Source organism: Hyla sarda, chromosome 1 (genome assembly GCF_029499605.1).
Source record: "Hyla sarda isolate aHylSar1 chromosome 1, aHylSar1.hap1, whole genome shotgun sequence".
Classification (NCBI taxonomy): domain Eukaryota; kingdom Metazoa; phylum Chordata; class Amphibia; order Anura; family Hylidae; genus Hyla; species Hyla sarda.
Genome location: NC_079189.1, coordinates 476,912,734 through 476,931,716, shown reverse-complemented (window position 1 = coordinate 476,931,716; position 18,983 = coordinate 476,912,734). Strand labels below are relative to the sequence as shown.

The 18,983-nt window shown below is 43.6% G+C and overlaps 2 protein-coding genes across 4 annotated transcripts in view; one reads left to right on the top strand and one right to left on the bottom strand.

Moving 5' to 3' along the window:
- The window catches only part of TCN2 (transcobalamin 2), a 46,506-nt gene that overhangs the window by 10,620 nt on the left and 16,903 nt on the right, over window positions 1–18,983 (bottom strand). The window contains exons 2-5 of one of the 3 annotated variants that reach the window (XM_056537232.1): window positions 13,551–13,672; window positions 3,854–3,927; window positions 1,481–1,670; window positions 532–683 (exon numbers count right to left, since the gene is read on the bottom strand). In XM_056537232.1, coding sequence (XP_056393207.1) covers window positions 532–683; window positions 1,481–1,670; window positions 3,854–3,920 — 409 coding nt within the window. In that variant the 5' untranslated portion in view covers window positions 3,921–3,927; window positions 13,551–13,672. Of the gene's footprint in view, window positions 1–531; window positions 687–1,480; window positions 1,671–3,853; window positions 3,928–13,550; window positions 13,673–18,983 lie in introns of all 3 variants that reach the window. The other 2 variants (XM_056537230.1, XM_056537231.1) reach the window with 2 other exon arrangements.
- CCDC117 (coiled-coil domain containing 117) overlaps window positions 5,620–18,983 on the top strand; it is a 49,011-nt gene continuing 35,647 nt past the window's right edge. Inside the window, exon 1 of the mRNA XM_056537235.1 lies at window positions 5,620–5,722. The gene's annotated coding sequence lies outside the window, so the exon portion shown is untranslated. The remainder of the gene's footprint in view (window positions 5,723–18,983) is intronic.

Here is an 18,983-nt window from a genome sequence, read left to right as displayed (position 1 = left end):
TCCTCTTTTGTAGTCATATGTCTTGCCTCTTTGTTTCATTTGTACTTTTTGTTTACAAATAAGATGTCATCACTGTGACTAATATAAAATACCAGAGGTCATGTTCACAGTTCATACCCAGCTATACCATGAAAAGGGTTATCCCAAGATTTAAAGTCATTCTCTATCTACAGGACATGTATGTCATATTGGGGGAGGGGGGGGGTCTGACCTCAGGGACACAAACCAATCATAACAATAGAAGTCTGTTTTGCCAATTTACTGTCTATGGGACCTTTAAAGGTAGCTAAGTACTTTGCTTGGCTATTTTTGTAAGCCTCATAGAGAATGAATGGAGGCATCTGCCAAGTATGTGTTCTGCTTTATTCACTTGGGGGACAACAGACCAGCCTTATTGTAATTGGTGGGGGTCCTAATGATCAATCTCCCACCAGTCAAATATTTTGGATAACCCCTTTTAGTACATAGCATTAATTTAGTCGCTTTCATATATACAGTGATTGACAGGTCTTAACCATGATACATATTTACCTATACTTTCTTTTTCTTTATGAAGGTGGTATTTCATATGTTTGATTAACTTGTTTCTCGTTGATGTGTCTATATTGTCACAAGAAAGCTTCTGTGCCATCAGCTGAAGGGCTAGTAGTCCTGTCTTTGGCTCTCCTTCTTTGATGCCCAATCTGCTATATTTGTAAAGAAATATATGTTCAGTGAGCAGAAGGTCAACAAAACAATTCACACAGTCACATCATCTAGAAATAAAATATTTGAATAAATATGAAGGCAGCCACGACTCCATTATGTCCCAAGTAGTGCTTCTTGTTAATCAGATTGGGTATTCCAGGAATCTTTTTTATTTGACTATGCTACAGGGGCTGTAAAGTTAGTGTGGTTCATAATATAGTGTCTGTACCTGTGTGTGACGGTTTTCTCACAATTCTTATGTGATTTTCACCCCAATATTTATTTTTACCAGCATACAAAATGACTGTTGTCTAAGATTTTTCCCAGCTTGCAATGCGGCCGAGACCTGACACACTAGTCAGCTGAGGACAGGGAGCCTGTCTGATTCAATGGGTGGAGGAATCAAATCAGTAACTAATGCAACAGCTATAGGCATCCTGATTGAAAACCACAGGTCTTTTGTTTCAATGGGTGGGGGGGCTGATATGTGGGAGGGAGGAAAATGGAATGTGGGATTTGTAGTCAAAAAAAGAAAAGTCAAACAGGAAATACAAGTTCACAAATAGCTAGCCACAGTGTTATTGTAATCTCATGACATAGCCATTTAGCCCCAAGACAAGCGCAGATCCTTCCTAAGCATGTCCATTACTGCCTGCCAGGTACGTACTAAAATCACCTTATGGTGGATAACCCCTTTAAGAAAGAGCACCTGTCTGTAAGGTTAAAAAATGAACATTGTAATGGGGATCTACTAAGCACTATAGCAATACAGGTTGTTAGATGGCAATGGTACCTGTTAGAAACAGCTTCTATTGGAGTTTTCAGTCTCTGGAAGTACTCCTCCTCTTTTTCCAGATTATGATCTTCAGAAAGACGTAGCCCAACATAGACACTGGGATTTCCATCAATGGAAGTGTCGAGTGTTGTCCTCAGAAGTTTAAGGTTCAATGACTTAACTAAATGTTTATCTGCTTCAGGAATTTCTTTAAACAAAAAAACAAAAATGAAATGACAAAGGTGCCACAAATGGTTCCAGTAATGTATACAATACAATCTACACTAATATATACAGACATGGCTATTACCACGATCAACAGATAATAAATTGTGTCATTAATATAAACTTTTAACATGTTGTCCAGACATGTCAAAAGTTTAGATGGCACAGAGTCACAGTTCACTACCTGGCTCTCTCAAATCTGACTTATTCGCTTCTATAGTCTACAGAGTGAATGGGCCAGATCAGGTGGCCGGCCAGATGGTGAAGCATGCTGCCTCACACTTCAGCTGGCTATTACTCATGATCGCAGTGGATCTCAGGACTGAGACCCGATGCAATCTAAAGTTTGGATGCATGTCTGGACGACATGTCAAAAGTTTATATTGATGACAGGCTTTCGGTTCACTGATCACAAGTACAGAGGCCCAGAGTCCTGTGGTTGAGCGTAATTGCTGTCTCTAAAAAAAAAAAAACGAAGAAAAAAAAAATTAAAATCTATACTTCGCTTCCCCGATCCCCTGCTGGTCTGATGATGTCGGTCCCTGCTGTCAGTACTTAATTGTGTCGCTACAGGGAAGTACCTGCTCAGTCAATTACTGGCTGCTGTGGGGCACAGCTGTACCAAGGGAATACGTACCATAATGGCAGACCATGTGGCTGCTGTGGGGCCCCTTGAAAAAGGGGGCCCCATCCTGGTTGGTCCCATTCATTTTTCTATTGGTGCTAAACTGTGCAGAACTCCTTTCTCCAGAGAACTACATTATCAGCAAATTATTGTAGTGGATATTGACCAATGGATGGGCCAGGAAAACAAAAGGAAAATAAAGACTTTTCTGTCCTTAAGGGGGCAAAAAAAAAAAATCATACGGCACCTGGGGCCACCTTTCTTCCATGTAAGTCACTGTGCTGTGCATAATAGGCTGCTGTATTGGGTCAGGTTGAAGTTTTCCCTGCCACAGTAGATTGTTGCAACCAATTTTCCATTCATCAACAGAATGTGCATTTGTGGTAACCACGCTTATAATTGCCCTTATGGGTTAAATAAGTTGTATTCATTGTCAGTGAACAAGCTAAAGCAGGGGTACTCAACTGGTGGAACACGGTCCAAACCTGGACCATGGCCGCCAATTGTGCGGATCGGGAAGCAGCAGTTGGAGGGCACACTGGGTCTCCAACACTTGCAGCTGGTTCAGGGAACCGATGAATGGAGGGAGATCGAATGTCTCCTCTCAACTGTATCAGTGTCTTAAAGGAACTGATACAACTGAATAGCTGAGCACTGACCAAAGAGAGAAATGCCCAATGGCACAGTTGGTGCTCCCTGCATCATTCTGCTTTGGCTAGGCTTGAGTAGAAGAGACCAGAGCAGCCATGCAATGCAGCACAGTATTCTCAGGTCATTAAGGGTTTTGTTCTTCAACCTGTAGTTCTTCAGTTGTTGCAAAACTACAGCTCACATCATGCCCTTCTGTAAATGCCTAATGGAAGTTGTAGTTTGCACCAGCTGGAAACAACTTGCACGGTGGTGTGACTGCTAGGTGTGAATCAGGCCTTGGTACAGCTCAGACCTTTACCTGATGGCAGATCTGGATAAGCGGACCCTTACTAAAAGTAGTTGCGTACCCTTGCAATTATCTCAAGTTGGCAAAACCACGAGATGTCCAATAGCTGCAGAATGTTGTTGCAACACCATGTAGCTATTGGTCATGATCATGACTGCCACCAGCCCCCCTTATCTTGGAAAGTAGAATTCTGAGATGTTCAGAGTTTAGAAGTGTGTACTGAGATGCACAAAATCTTTTCTGTTCCCTGGAATACCCCTTAAATTGTGTCTTGAGGATTGCAGGGAAAGTGGTGTGTAAAGTATTGCTGGCTGATATTATCTTAGGTAAGGTAGTTGTCTCAATGTCCTTTATTAGGACAATTTAGTATATTTAAGGCATTAAGAATATTGTTTATTTGTTTAAATAAACAATATTCTTGGTATGACACTCCCACGCGATTTCCAAATAACTAGGAAGTGATCTATGTTACAGTCGTACCTGACGAAATGCCGCAAGAATTAATTATTCTCTGTAAAATTGTTAACCCTTTCCCACCACTAATGGAAGTGTTTTATAATGCTCCAAAAAGAGCATGTTTCTTAATTTCTTTGTGTTTACTCACCACATAACTTCACTGATATGATAAAGGCTTGCACCAAAATAACCAGGACTTGCCAGTTTAGAGCCATTTTCTACCTGTAAGAAAACAACATTCATAATTTAAGTATTTCATTACATCTCTGTAGGACTGATTTCAGAATGTATTGGACCCATGCCAAAAGAGTAGTACTAGAAGCGGAAAAATAATGCTCAGTTCTTAACTTTCTGCTGTATTTTCTGAGCACATGGAAAGACCGCTGGCTTGACGGTATGCAAGTACGATCTAAAACAAATAGAAACTAGCTCTTACAGCGAATACTTCTTTATTCAACATCAATTACCTGAAACACAGATTTTTTTTTTTTTAAAGCATTGTATGTATTTGTCTGTACCCGACATATTTTAATGGATTTCGAATAAAGAAGAATCTGGAAGTGCTGTTTCGGATTTTACGATATGTATAGTGGTTGCAAACTGCACAGGGTCCTTAAAAGCAAGGGAATTCAAAACCACCACAAAAGAAATGGCAGTTCTTCCTAGACTGCATGTAGAGGACCTGAGTACAAGCCCTGACCACTATGTATGCACCGGGGGGCCCCCCTAAACAGGTAGGTGATCAACCACCCCTTGCCTGTTTCTCATTTTTTACAAAGAGACCTCTGGTCCTCTTCAAGGGACTGTTGAAGGGGTACTCCTGTGGAAAACTTTTTTTTTTTTTTTTTTTTTATCAACTGGTGCCAGAAAGGTAAACAGATTTGTAAATTACTTCTATTAAAAAAATCTTAATCCTTCCAGTACTTTTTAGGGGCTGTATACTACATAGGAAATGTTATTCTTTTTGGATTTTTTTTCTGTCAGGACCACAGTGCTCTCTGCTGACCTCTGCTGTCCATTTTAGGAACTGTCCAGAGCAGCATATGTTTGCTATAGGGATTTTCACCTGCTCTGGAGAGTTCCTAAAATGGACAGCAGAGGTCAACAGAGAGCACTGTGGTCGTGACATCAGAGAAATCTAAAAAGAAAAACATTTCCTCTGTAGTATACAGCCCCTAAAAAGTCCTGGAAGGATAAAGATTTTTTAATAGAAGTATTTGTGGTAAGCTTGTGGGGGTATAAGGTATATGGGGTGTAGCTGTGCAGTGATGAAAGGGTGCTGGTTTAACCCTTAACTGTCGTGATGCCAGGGTGAGGGCTCCTCTGTATATACTTGTCCTATCGCCACCCGTCCCAACAGCGATAGGGAGGGATAATAAATGATTGTCCACAACCGGAGGTTTCAGATAACTGTCGGAACTTTTACTGCAGGTTTTATGCAATATTAAACAGGAACAGTCTTTGTACAAGCAGAGTCTATTAGGATCCTGACAGTTAGTTGGGACCTCATGAGTTTTAAGCTCAGGAGATTTATATGTGCTGTTCTGCTGGATTTAGGGGATTGAGTTTAGGTCCAGCAGTCACGCAAACTCACGATTTGGTAAGTTGCGGTATTATCAGGCTTCGGTCTGGTCTTGTCTTTGCAAGTTGCACGGATCTCTCCTCTCTGCTAGTCTGGAACCCAAGAGAGCGAGGATTGGCTGGCAGCTCCCTTATATGGGCAGGGGCTGGCCTTGAGCTCATTGGTCCATAGCATCTGTCATTCACTTTACACAAGGAATTATGGTCTAAACATGTGACCACCCATGTGACCTAGGAAGGTCCTTTAACATACTATAAGAGAATTAAAATTAGTCACATGACTTAAGGTCCTGCAACACTATATGCACAATTAAATATAATAAAATATACATACAAACGTCACAAAATTAAAGAAGGAAGAGGTGACTAGGGGCTATCTCACCAGGAGGACCATACTGGAACGAAGTAACTCTGACTTTAGAGACCACCATACAAGGTACGGTATACCATACGGTACCGGGACACCACATATTTTACTAATCTGTTTAACTTTCTGGCACCAGTTGTTTAAAAAAAAAAAAAAAAAAGTTTTCCACAGGAGTACACCTTTAATGATTTTCTTGTGATATACCAGAGAAAAACTTCTTGAAGGCCCTTTTCGGCCTAAGTCCCACCCTACTCTTTTTATCCCCCCCCCCTACAGAGCCATATGAGAGCTTGTTTTTTTTGTGTAACCAATTGTACTTTGTAATGACACCTTTTATTTTCCCATAAATAATGTGTGTGGGAAAATTTAGCAACTTTTTACAGCAAAATTGACATGTTCTCTTTATTCTGTGGATCAATATGATTACAGATACCTGTGGTTACATGCTTTTCTTTTATTGTACTGCTTTTAAAAAAAATGCAACTTTTTGTTAAAAAAAATAAAAATAAAAAATCAGTATGATTAAAATTGCCCTAATCTGATCACCAATAACGTTCTAATTTTTCTGTATACGGGGCTGTATGAGGGCTCATTTTTTGCGCAATGATTTTATGTTTTTATCAGGGTTACATCAGATGGCATGATCATTATTCATCACGGCATCTAAAGGCATTGTCCATGAGGACCCAGCTACTGTTGATAACAGTAGCCGGCTAGTTACGATTCCTGGGTCGGGTGACACTGTGATCGCAGAAACGTGTGACATACATGTATGTAGCTGTGTGCCAAGTCCCAAGGCACAGAAACGTGCATGTACATCATGTGTCCTCTAGAGGTTAAAGAGGAGCTGTAGTAGCCAAATCAAACAAATTAAGCTTTCACAGTTATTAAATTTGTTAGGGTACCCTGATCACACAACATTTTGCAGTTTCTTGCTACGCCCTCCCATTTCCAAGATATTAGGGTTTTTAGCAGTGGTCTCAAACTGTGGTCCTTCAGAGGTTGCTGTCCGGGTATGCTGGGAGTTGAAGTTTTACAACATCTGGAGAGCCACAGTTTGAGACCAATGGTTTATAGTTTGACTGAAAATTCCGGGGGAAGTGAGGGCAAGTCTGGGGGTGTGTCAGGGGGCAAATCAGTGGCCCCTCAATCCCCTAACTGTATAATCCCATCCATCTCCTGATCACTATTCACACCCATTATTAAAATTCACACCCTTGACAATTTCCTAAAAATTATCAGCCAATTTATAAACCCTTATATCTCGGGATTGGTCATCTTTAATACAATCCATTAATCCATGGCCTTCCTACAATTACTAAATCAGTAATACCTGGAACTTCTAATGATGGTCTGGGGTGGCTAAGGGGGTGAACTCTAAATAATCCTAGAAATCTAAAATAACTAAGTGGGTACTAATAATATCCCTGGTAAACTTGGCGGATATACATTTTTCCTTAAGCCCTCAAGTAAAAACCCTTTTGGTTTAAGGTTTCTAATTTGGAACATATTATCTCTGGTGTTTTAGGATAATATATAATATGTGTGTGTGATTTTGCTAAGCCTCCCTGACAGTTGACTCATATATAGACATAGATTCCTTTAAAAGTCAAAACATTAATAAAATGGTCGCAAATGATGTAAATTCGATTCGTCACAAACTTCTCGGCTCGGCAGTTGATGACTTTTCCTGCATAAATTAGTTCAGCTTTCAGGTGCTCCGGTGGGCTGGAAAAGGTGGATACAATCCTAGGAAAGAGTCTCCTAGGACTGTATCCACCTTTTCCAGCCCACCGGAGCACCTGAAAGCTGAACTCATTTATGCAGGAAAAGTCATCAACTGCCGAGCCGAGAAGTTTGTGACAAATCGAATTTACTGTAAGTTCGCTCATCTCTATTTATGATAATAAAAAAAACATATCATCATGCTTGCTTAATCATGACATGACATATTATATCACAATCTGTATATATATTATAGAGGCAACACTGACGACTGCTGTATGTAGGTAAGTCTCTTCTAGGTGTCCGGTCGTGATTTTTCACTTTTCACTTTAGAACAATATAAACCTATAAATTATTGGGTGTAGCTTCTATCATATTCTGTTCTCAGATAAGGTAGAATAAATCCTGATCAAAGAAGAAGTTGATCCGGCAATGTAGAAACAATATCCAGCTTTATTGAAGACATACAGTAAAATTAGGTACAGCAACCTTTAGCATATTTTCAAACGCGTTTCAGGCGCGCAAGCGCCTGAAACGCGTTTGATGATATGCTGAAGGTTGCTGTACCTGAATTTACCGTGTGTCTTCAATAAAGCTGGATATCCTATCTACATTGCTGGATCAACTTCTTCTTTGTTCGGGAAACAGTGCATTCGACTGAGTGCAGATCCGTGCATAAGCACGCGGTGTGGTGAGCTGGACAAGGGATTTTGTTGCACTGTACAGAATAAATCTTGATGCCCGTACACATCATAAGAATATTTTCTCCTTATGCCTTTCTCCACGTGGATATTACTTTTCATTATTCTGCGATAAAGTAGTACGTTTTTAAAGGAATTCCGCAAGTTGGACCTTGGTTTTGTTTTTCTATGCTGGTTGTGGTCTTGCTCCGGACCTTTTGTGCATGCGGATTACTTTATCCAGGTGAAAGCTGGTTTGGAGCTGTGTGCGGTTGTATATGCATCATAAGAATATGTGTGAATAGGTTTTTCCATCTACCCTCATTTGGCACCCTCATTCCGTACTAGGTCAGGTGCTAAGTGGTTCATGCAAAAGAAGAAGAAGTTTCTCGATGTAGCAGATTTTCTTGGTTTCTTTTAAAATTCATAGGCAACACACCAGTGTACCATACCACACCCCACTGTGTGCAAGTGCTATGCAAACATGCTCGATCCGATTGGTGTGTTGTCTATGAATTTTAAAAGAATCCAAGAAAATCTGTGTTGTGCTGGATCGAGGAATTTCCTCTTTTGCATGAACATCATTAGGATGCCCATACACATCAGATTAATGTCAATCAAATCTGCTAATTTCCATGGAATAAGCAGCAGACTCTTTCCCAGCAGCAGATTTTAAAGGAAACATTGACGGGCATGCTGGGTTTCAACAAGCCCAATCCTTTGTTCTCACAGAAGATATGCTGTCACCAGAGGTGCCTAGCAACAGCTTATTCCCCTTTGGCCCTAAAAACATATAGACATGTGGGCCTCTCTGCATGGGGAACAACTACTGTATTTTGCACTTGGTGTACTTTTGCTAGCATTCCGAATATTTTTGGTACATACTGTGATGTCCCAGTATGGGATATGCATCTAACAGTCCTATCAGCTTGAGTCCCTGCACATCCCCAGGGCTCACCTGCAGTGTTCCCCCATAAAGTGTATAATTGTATATTATGTGTAAAGGACCTTTGACATGGTCACATGGTTATTAGTCACATGCAGGGCCGGTTTTAGGCTTAGCGTGGCCCTAGGCAAAATCAAACGAGGGGCCCCAAAAGTCGTAATTGTGCACTAACCAAATTTGCACATTTTTGGTCACTTCAAATACCATAAAAAAGATCTAAAAAGCAATTGAAAAGTCCCATCAAAACAAAAATGGTACCGATAAAAACTACAAATCACAGCGAAAAAAAAATGACCCTCATACATCCCCATATTCAGAAAAATAAAAGAATTATAGGGATCAGAATAGTACAATTTTATATTTTTGTATAGTTTCCCCACATTAGGTTGGCAGTATAGATCCCACACATTAGGTTGGCAGTATAGTTCCCCCACATTAGGTTGGCAGTATAGTTCCCCCACATTAGGTTGGCAGTATGTTCTTAGGTTGGCAGTATGTTCCCCCACATTAGGTTGTTGTTCCCCCACATTAGGTTGGCAGTATGTCCCCCCCCCATTAGGTTGGCAGTATAGTTCCCCCATATTAGGTTGGCAGTATAGTTCCCCTGCTCATTGCTCCCCCCTCTCCCCCTGCTTTTTCTATTTTTCATATTTCCTTACCTGGCCGCGCTCGGCAGGTTCAGGTAATGCGGCGGGTCTTGTGGGCTGTGTGGATAATATGACGAGTGATGTCTCCTGCAGCTCCTCTGCGCGGCGTCAGGGACGTCACTCATCATTTCCTGCAGCCGCGGCCGCTACAGGGCACAGTTTTCTTCATTACACCGGACTGCTAAACTTAAGCAGCCAGCGCTGCAGGGAATGAGGAGTGACGTCCCTAACGCTGCGCAGAGGAGCTGGCATGAGACGTCACTTGTCATATTATCCACACAGCCCACAAGACCCGCCGCATTACCTGAGCCTGCCGAGTGCGGCCAGGTAAGGAAATATGAAAAATAGATAAAGCAGGAGGAGAAGTGTCCGTGCCTGCAGGACCCACCACTGGTCACTGTTTTAAAGTGGCCGCGGACGGGCTGCTGATGTTTAACAAGCAGCCGGCGCTGCGGCCACTTTAAAAGCAGCCGGCAGTGGGCCCCCTAGGGGATGGGGGCCCCAGGAAATTGCCTGGTTTGCCCCGCCCTAACGCCGGCCCTGGTCACATGATAATAGTTGTCACATGTTACATGTTTGGGTCACATGTTTTGTTACACAAAGAGCACCAGGTGACCAGATGACCCGCAGCTAGCCTATGGGCTCCTTTCTCAGCCCCCCTTTATAAGAGGGGGAGGTACTACAATAACTCTCTTGGGATTTAGTCTCTGCTGAGGTCAAGTCCAATCCAGATGTCTCAGAGCCAATGTCCAGCACATCTGGAGGTCAGCACATCTGGATAGTCAAGTCTGCTTACTTGACTATCTTCAGTCAAGTCAAGTCTATTATAGTCAGCGTGGCTGTCCTAAAGTCTGTCCAAGTCATTGCAAGTCCCAGCAAGCTGCGAGGTCCCCTGTGTTACTGGTCATCTCTCTGGGATCCTGGCCTAGCTGTAAAGACTGTACCATCTGTCTACCTCAGTAAAGCTACCATTAACCCTGACCTGGCCTTGGACTCTTATTTGCCCTACCTAACTAAGACTAGCGGTGCTACCATTCGGGTGGTTCTCAGTAAAACCACGCCCTGGCGTCACAAACATTTAGGGGTTAATACCATCTGCCCCTGGGCTGCAACATCTGCCCCATACATCTCATCTTCACACCCCGCGGCGCACCACAATACATATATGCCCTAGTTATAGATCTACTTTACAATGCAAAAAAGGGACAGTAACCAAAGGGTATGGTCAGGTAGCTGAGTTCAAGTGAGAAACTGTGAGCAGAAATACAGAATTTACTATTTTCATACTTAGATAACAAGCACAGTCACATAGGTCACCTACACTCAGCAGAACACGGAGAAGCACAGTCAGCAATTGTAAAGGGGGAAGCTGAGGCAGAACTTGCAGTATCTGCAATAAACTGCTCTCAACTATCATGTTAACCTTTGACATCATGGAATAATCAGTGAAAAGTTAGTGAAACAGGCATCAAACACTAAGCCAGTGTTTCTCAAGCGCGGTCCTCAAGTACCCCCAACAGGTCATGTTTTCTGGATTTCCTTAGGATATATCCTGCATAAGCATATAACACTGCTTACCTGTCTGCCCAGTTGTAAAACCACCAAAAATCCATTGTGGGGGTCTTAACCCTGTAATTCCTGGTTGAGCAGTTCCTCAGCACTACAATTCACAGAATGCATTGTTTTCCTTAGCTCTCCATCACAGTGCTCCCACCCTACCCTCACTTCTCCCACAGTACTCCTGCCAGTTCCCCACCTAGAACTGTTGCAGAATATCTAATTTCACAGTAGGCTATCACACAATCAGCAAGGTTGCAGCAACTGCTATTCATTCCTTGACTGATCCTCTGCTAGAGCTCAAAGGCAAGATCCAGTCACACCTTCTAAGACAGCGGATTGATAATAATACGCTGGAGACAACTTCACAATGACAATGAGAGAACTTCAGAACTGAGTATAAGGGGTAAATTGTGCAAAAACATGCCTTTGAGTGTATTTAAATAAAACTAGTTTTCTGATACTGGAATACACCTTGAAGGGGTATTACTGGCAAAAACATTTTATCCCCTATCCAAAGGATAGGGGATAAGATGTCTGATCGCGGGGTGCCCGATGCTGAGACTCCTTGCGATCTCCCTGCAGCACCCCATTCTATGCGGGTGCTGAATCTCCAGTTTCGGAAACCTCTGGGTTTCCAGGACTGGGGACGTGACGTCAGGTCACGCCCTCTCCATTCATGTCTATGGGAGGGGGCGTGATTTAAATCACGATAAAATGTTTCAGTAATCTGCAGCAAAAACGCATATGGAGATTAGTTGCGGTACCGCTTATTGGTCGCAAAGTGTGAACACGGCCTCAGGGTGTTTTCATACGTTCAAGTTTTTAATTGTAATTATTAAATACAAAGCCAGGAATGGATTTGAAAGCAGGAGAAGTCTCAGTTTTATAACACTTTGAATTCAGTAAGACCAGGTTTCCACACAGGTTTTTTCTGCCATTTTTTTTTCTTTAAGAAAACTGTCACTGCAGTTTTTGAGCCAAAGTCAGAAGTGGATCCATTAGGGAGGAGAAGTAAAATCCCTTTTTGTATATTTCTCATATTCCTTATGAATCCACTTCTGACTTTGGTTCAAAGTGGCAGTCCTCCCCCCCGACCAAAAAAAAACCTGTGTGAAAACCTAGGGTTTCTGGAACTAAAACCTGAACATGTGAACACATCCTCAAAAGGTGTTCTACAATCCAACAATAAAAGCTGAAAGCGCAACTGTCATGAACTCTGGGCTATATAGCCTACACACAGCCTTTGTACTGTGTGCAGATGGTGTGTACAGCACCGTTTTTACCTTATTTCTGCCGGCTTTTATCACCCAAAAAATGCTTTTGATCGTAGCCACACACAATCGGATAGGCAGGGCGCGAGGTACGCTATGCCCCGCCGACACCACGCCCACCTGCCCATAGGTCAGCGCTGGGACTGCTGTGTGATTGATACACAGATCCAGGCGCACGTGCCCCTCAGCTCAGCTAACGTGCAAGCCAAAAACAAGATATGCACCATTTATAATTTATGTACTGTACTCCGTGCTTACTATGCTCTTGCTTCTTCTTTCTTCTCTCCTGCAAACGCGCGCAGGACAGGCCCCGTTAGTAGAGGCAGAGAGGACGTGCGCTCTCTGCCTCTAGCACTGCACAGGTGCACTGAGAAGGCAGGCGGTGGGAGCAAGTGATTGCCTGGATACCGTACACCGAGGCACTTGTTAGTTGAGCTGAGGGGCGCATGCGCTGGGACCTGTGTGTCAATCACACAGCGGTCCCAGTGCTGACATACAGGGGTGGGCGTGGCGGCGGCGGGGCATAGCGTATCTCACGCCTATCCGGCTGTGTGTGGCTGCGATCAAAAGCATTTTTTGGGGTGATAAAAGCCGGCAGAAATAAGGTAAAAGCGGTGCTGTATACACCATCTGCACACAGTACAAAGGCTGTGTGTAGGTTATATAGCCCGGAGTTCATGACCGTTGCGCTTGAAGTCATGCTACAGACCAGTGTCACTTACCACAATAGTGCTATCATTCAGCTAATGTGCATCCCCTGCATTTTACCAGCATTGTTTGCACTGGCTGATACAAAGCCACACGTTTTTAATAAATATCCCTGAAATTTATCAACATTAACTGTAAGATTAGCAATATAGTATATATAATCTCTAAATGACCAGAAATTGTCAGAAATGATATAAAGAGGACACAAAGGAGATCTAAGCGATGATCAATAGTGAACGGTACAGATTAGAGAGATGCAGAAATGCACTTACCTCTTTCCTTTACGATACAATACCCTGATCTCTCAGCAGACTGACACACAGTGATCTGAGATAGAGTGGGATATCAGCTCACACTTACCTAATGCTGCACCATAGATCCACACTGGAAAGCCCTTTGGAATGGCAGTCTCTGCAGAATGCTGTGCCCTGCTTGTTTTCTTGTCTTGTTGGTCACATGACTTCCCCTGTCCAGCCTTCCCACTGAGAAGGGGGAAGAAATTTAAGGTGGAACAGTAAACGAGAACAATGCACAAAGCCCCTGGTGTCTGTTACCTACTGTATCTTCATTCTGCAGGGTTCAGGGCTCAGACGTGGAAGGCTGAATGTATAAGCAATGGGGGTGACAAAATGTTACATGTTACAGTGCATGCACACCACGTTTTTGCAATACAGTTCCCGTATCAGGTTTTTGATGAAAAACGGATTCCTCAAAACCTGACTAAACTGTATCAAAACGTGTGTACAAATTTTAATCCATATACGCTTGAAAACCATATACGGTTTGAAAAATGATGTCCAGTTGCATCCTTTTTTAAGAAAAAAACCTATACGTTTTTAACTTTTCAATCCATTTTAAATAAAGTTTCACTTGTTTGATTGAAATTCCAAGAAAAATAACTGTGCAAAGTCAAAAAACGTATGGTGAAAACCGGATGGAACCGTACGCACATACAGTTCTGTACGGTTCCCTTTGACTCCCATGTAAAAAAAAAAAGGTATACGGTTTAAGACTGTTTTTCACCCGGACCAAAAAACGTGGTAGTCTTACAGTTTTGGGTCCGGGTAAAAAAACGGACAAAACCGTATAAGACGCAAAACAGACAAAACTGGATGATGCATTTGACATACAGTTTACAATGTTAAGTCAATGCATACAGTTTTCTATACAGTTCCATATGGTTTTTAACTTGAAACCGTATACAGGAACTGTATAGCAAAAACGTGGTGTGCATGCAGCCTTAGATTGGAGCAGTGTTTCCCAACCAGGGCGACTCCAGATGTAGCAAAACTACAACTCCCAGCATGCCCGGACAGCCAACGGCTGTCCGGGCATGCTGGGAGTTGTAGTTTTGCAACAGCTGGGGGTACCTTGGTTGGGAAACACTGGTTTGGAGAGATGCTTGCAGGTCAGTGGTGAGTGTTTGGTGAGTGGTTCACGCAGCATTTTTGCAACACATATTGGCACTTATTACAGTCTAAATTCTGCACCAAGAAAGTAGACAGTGTATACTGCTTTTTTTAACCACGCATTTCAAAGATGCTGGAGTATGGGTGTGCACACGGCATATTTTTCTGCAGCAAGATACACGGCAGAAAATCTGCGCGGAATTCCGCATGAATTTATTGCCCATGAACTTTAATAGGATTTCGCAAATTCATTCACACAGCAGAATTTCCACATGCGTCTTATATGTCTGGTCTTATATTTTTCCGCACTTTGGCTGAGGAATCCCACTGAAGTCAATGGGGCCGAATTTGTGCAGAGTTTGCATGGAATCCACATGAACTACCATTGTTTAGTTGAATAATAATTTTTTGTTTTCCACAGACCCCCGCAGCCGGGAGTACTACTACTCCCATCATGGAACAGACTTGTTTCCATAATGGGAGTAGTAGTTCCCTGGGTGCACAAGTCTGCTGGCGGCTGGGGAGACTACTGTAACGCTAATACTACTACTCCCATCATGAATCTGTTCCATGTTGGGGGTAGTAGAACAGGGGCTGAGGTATTGATCGCATCGGATCTCAATTCTGAGACCCGCTGCAATCCTGTTATTATCCTGGGGTGCAGGCGGCATGCCAGCCGCACCACTCCCGAGCGATGTACATTTCATTTTCATAACTTGCACTTCAAATACCTTGACGGGAGCCCTAAATTGCTGGCACTGAGTGGCCATTCAGGTCTCCCAGCGGGGTTTTTAAAATTCTACACTGGGGATTGTATATTTTTATAAAGATGGCCTGCCAGGGATTGCGGCGCCCACTTCTGTGGCAGGAGCCGTCTCTCCTACTGCAGCTCCCATGAAGGACAGTGTCTGTCCCATGATGGGTGCTGTAGTATGAGAGATGGCTCCTGCCAGGAAAGCGGGTGCCGCAATCCCCGGCCGGCAATCTCTATAAAAATATACAATCCCCAGTGTAGAATTTTATACCTGTACTACTACTCCTAACAGACTCTGTTCCATGATTGGAGTAGTAGTATTAATGCTTCTAGAGTCTCCCCAGCCGCTCGCAGACTCCTGCAGCTGGGGACCTACTACTATCATGGAAACAAGTCTGTTCCATGATGAGAGTTGTAGTAGTCAGGGGTCAAGTCCTGGAAAAAAAGTGTGGGAACTCACCCAAGATCTCTAATACAGACCACAGCAGACCACACTTTTTAGTCCCACTAAATAAACATATACATGCAGAAAATGGAGTAAACATAGACACTAGCCCTTGACTATGTTTAACCTGTGTACAAGTAAAAAAAAAAAAAAAAAAGGCCCGGAAGAGGCACCTAGTGCATTACCCGACGGGATAGGAGGTCGAGATAGGAGGATGGGATTGGAGGTCAGGATAGGAGGTCGGGATAGGAGGTCGAGATAGGAGGACGGGATATGAGGACGGGATTGGAGGTCAGGATAGGAGGTCGGGATAGGAGGTCGAGATAGGAGGACGGGATAGGAGGATGGGATTGGAGGTCGGGATTGGAGGTCGAGATAGGAAGGTGGGATAGGAGGACGTCCAGGCATGCTGGGAGTTGTAGTTTTGCAACATCTGGAGCCAACCTGGTTGGGAAACACTGATTTGGACCATATATAGTAGCCAGAGAAGGAGAGAACAGAGCTAACTACTGCCCCCTACCTTCTACAAATATTCCCACATACGGTGACCATATAATTGTAGATATCAGCTGTACACAGGCTCTGCAGACCATATAAGCGATTACATACAGTTACATCAGGTGACTCGTGAGTGATGTCTTCTCTGATCAGAGTCGGTTACTTTTCTTTTTCTTCTCCATCTGCCCAGACTGTCATGACAATTAATTCCAGCCACAACTCGTTTCAACAGAACCTGCAAGACAAACATTATAGGCTCTGCACTTTTCCAGCACCTATAGTGACACACTGTAACAAACCTCCTCCTCATGTAATCTCCTTACTACTGGAGTGACACACTGTAACAACCCTCCTCCTCATGTAATCTCCTTACTACTGGGGTGACACACTGTGACAAACCTCATTTAATCTCCTTACTACTGCGATGACACACTGTGACAAATCTTCTCATTTAATCTCCTTACTACTGGGTTGACACGCTGTAACAAATCTCCCCCTCATGTAATTACCTTACTACTGGGGTGACACACTGTAACAAACCTCCTCCTCATGTAATCTCCTTACTACTGGGGTGACACACTGTGACAAACCTCATTTAATCTCCTTACTACTGCGATGACACACTGTGACAAATCTTCTCATTTAATCTCCTTACTACTGGGTTGACACGCTGTAACAAATCTCCCCCTCATGTAATTACCTTACTACTGGGGTGACACACTGTAACAAACCTCCTCCTCATGTAATCTCCTTACTACTGGGATGACACACTGTAACAAACTTCCTCCTCATGTAATCTCCTTACTACTGGGGTAACACACTGTAACAAACCTCCTCCTCATGTAATCTCCTTACTACTGGGGTGACACACTGTAACAAACATCCTTCCATTAAAGGGGTACTCTGGCGCTTAGACATCTTATCCCCTATCCAAAGGATAGGGGATAAGATGCCTGATCGCAAAGGTCTCGCCGCTGGGGACCCCCGTGATCTTGCACGCAGCACCCCAGTTAAAATCCGTCCCCGGAGCATGTTTGCTCCAGGTCTGATTACCGGCCACCACTGGGCCGGCGGCGTGTGACGTCACGCCTCCGCCCCCGTGTGACATCACGCCCCGCCCCTCAATGCAAGCCTATGGGAGGGGGCGAAAAACAGCTTTACAGCAGCGAATCACCACAAGCCCAAATCACTGCATAAAAGCACTGACAGAGAGAGAGAGAAAGTACACTTTTGGGTGTAATACACAGTTGCAGTGGGGTGTAAAGCAACTCTAAAGCTTAAAGGGGCCAGTCAGACAGAGCAGTAAAAGCCATTGTCACCTACTATTAGTGCATAATAGTACTGTGCTCTGCTCTACTACACAGCAATTCTGTACTGCTGCAGTTGGTTGTACAACAACTGTAAAGCTAATGGATTAGTTAAGGTGAGCACGAAAAGCCATAGTCACCTGATTACAGTGCCTAATAAAGGTTGCGTAGCAGAGCTTATTGTCCTCTCATAAGTGTAACCTGTGCGTACATAGGTGGTGTATGTTATATTTTTTCCTGAAAAACTAATTTTGGCCTAGTTACTGTGAAAGGCCAGCCAAAGCTACATCCTTGTTTCTGTAGCCTAATACAGTTTTAAGAAGAGTGTATTGTCTAGCTCTCATAAGTATAAAGTGTAGGTGCACCTACGTGGTGTACGTTTTTTTCCCCTGAAAAACTAATTTGGGCCTAGTTACTGTGAAAGGGCAGCCAAAGCTACACCCTTGTTTCTGTAGCCTTATACAGTTTCTAGTGGAGCGCATAGTCCTCCTCTCATAAGTGTAAACTGTACGTACACCCACGTGGTGTCGTTTTTTTCCCCTAAAAAATATAATTTGGGCCTAGTTAGGCTGGGTCCACACTACGTTTTGTCCCATACGGGAGCGCATACGGCAGGAGGGAGCTAAAACCTCGCGCTCCCGTATGTGACCGTATGCGCTCCCGTATGTCATTCACTTCAATGAGCCGACCGGAGTGAAACGTTCGGTCCGGTCGGCTCATTTTTGCGCCGTATGTGCTTTTACAACCGGACCTAAAACCGTGGTCAACCACGGTTTTAGGTCCGGTTGTAAAAGCGCATACGGCGCAAAAATGAGCCGACCGGACCGAACGTTTCACTCCGGTCGGCTCATTGAAGTGAATGGCATACGGGAGCGCATACGGTTACATACGGGAGCGCGAGCTTTTAGCTCCCTCCTGCCGTATGCGCTCCCGTATGGGACAAAACGTAGTGTGGACCCAGCCTTACTGTGAAAGGCCAGCCAAAGCTACACACTACACACACACAGTTTTAAGCGGAGCGTATTGTCCAGCTACAGCACCGGTCTCTTCTGAGACCTTTCCACTATCCTGAGCGGGCCTGAACGCCCTGCCGCCGTAGATCAGTCTGTACTTAACCCTTTACATTCTGGAGTGCTACCTGTCTGCCAAGGGGACTTCCCTACCATTGCTGCACTACCTCCTGCTGACCCTGCTGGGCCTCATAGTGCTGTCTTCTCTGCTGGGACTATATCTATAGTAGCTGCAAAGCTCCCTGCCATTATTAACCCCTCCATTGCTGGTGTGGTGCCTACAACATTAGGCACCCCATTATCTCCATCTACTCCTGCTGAGCCCACTTTAAAAGATGTCTTTTTGGCCATCTCCAAGGGCAACACTGAT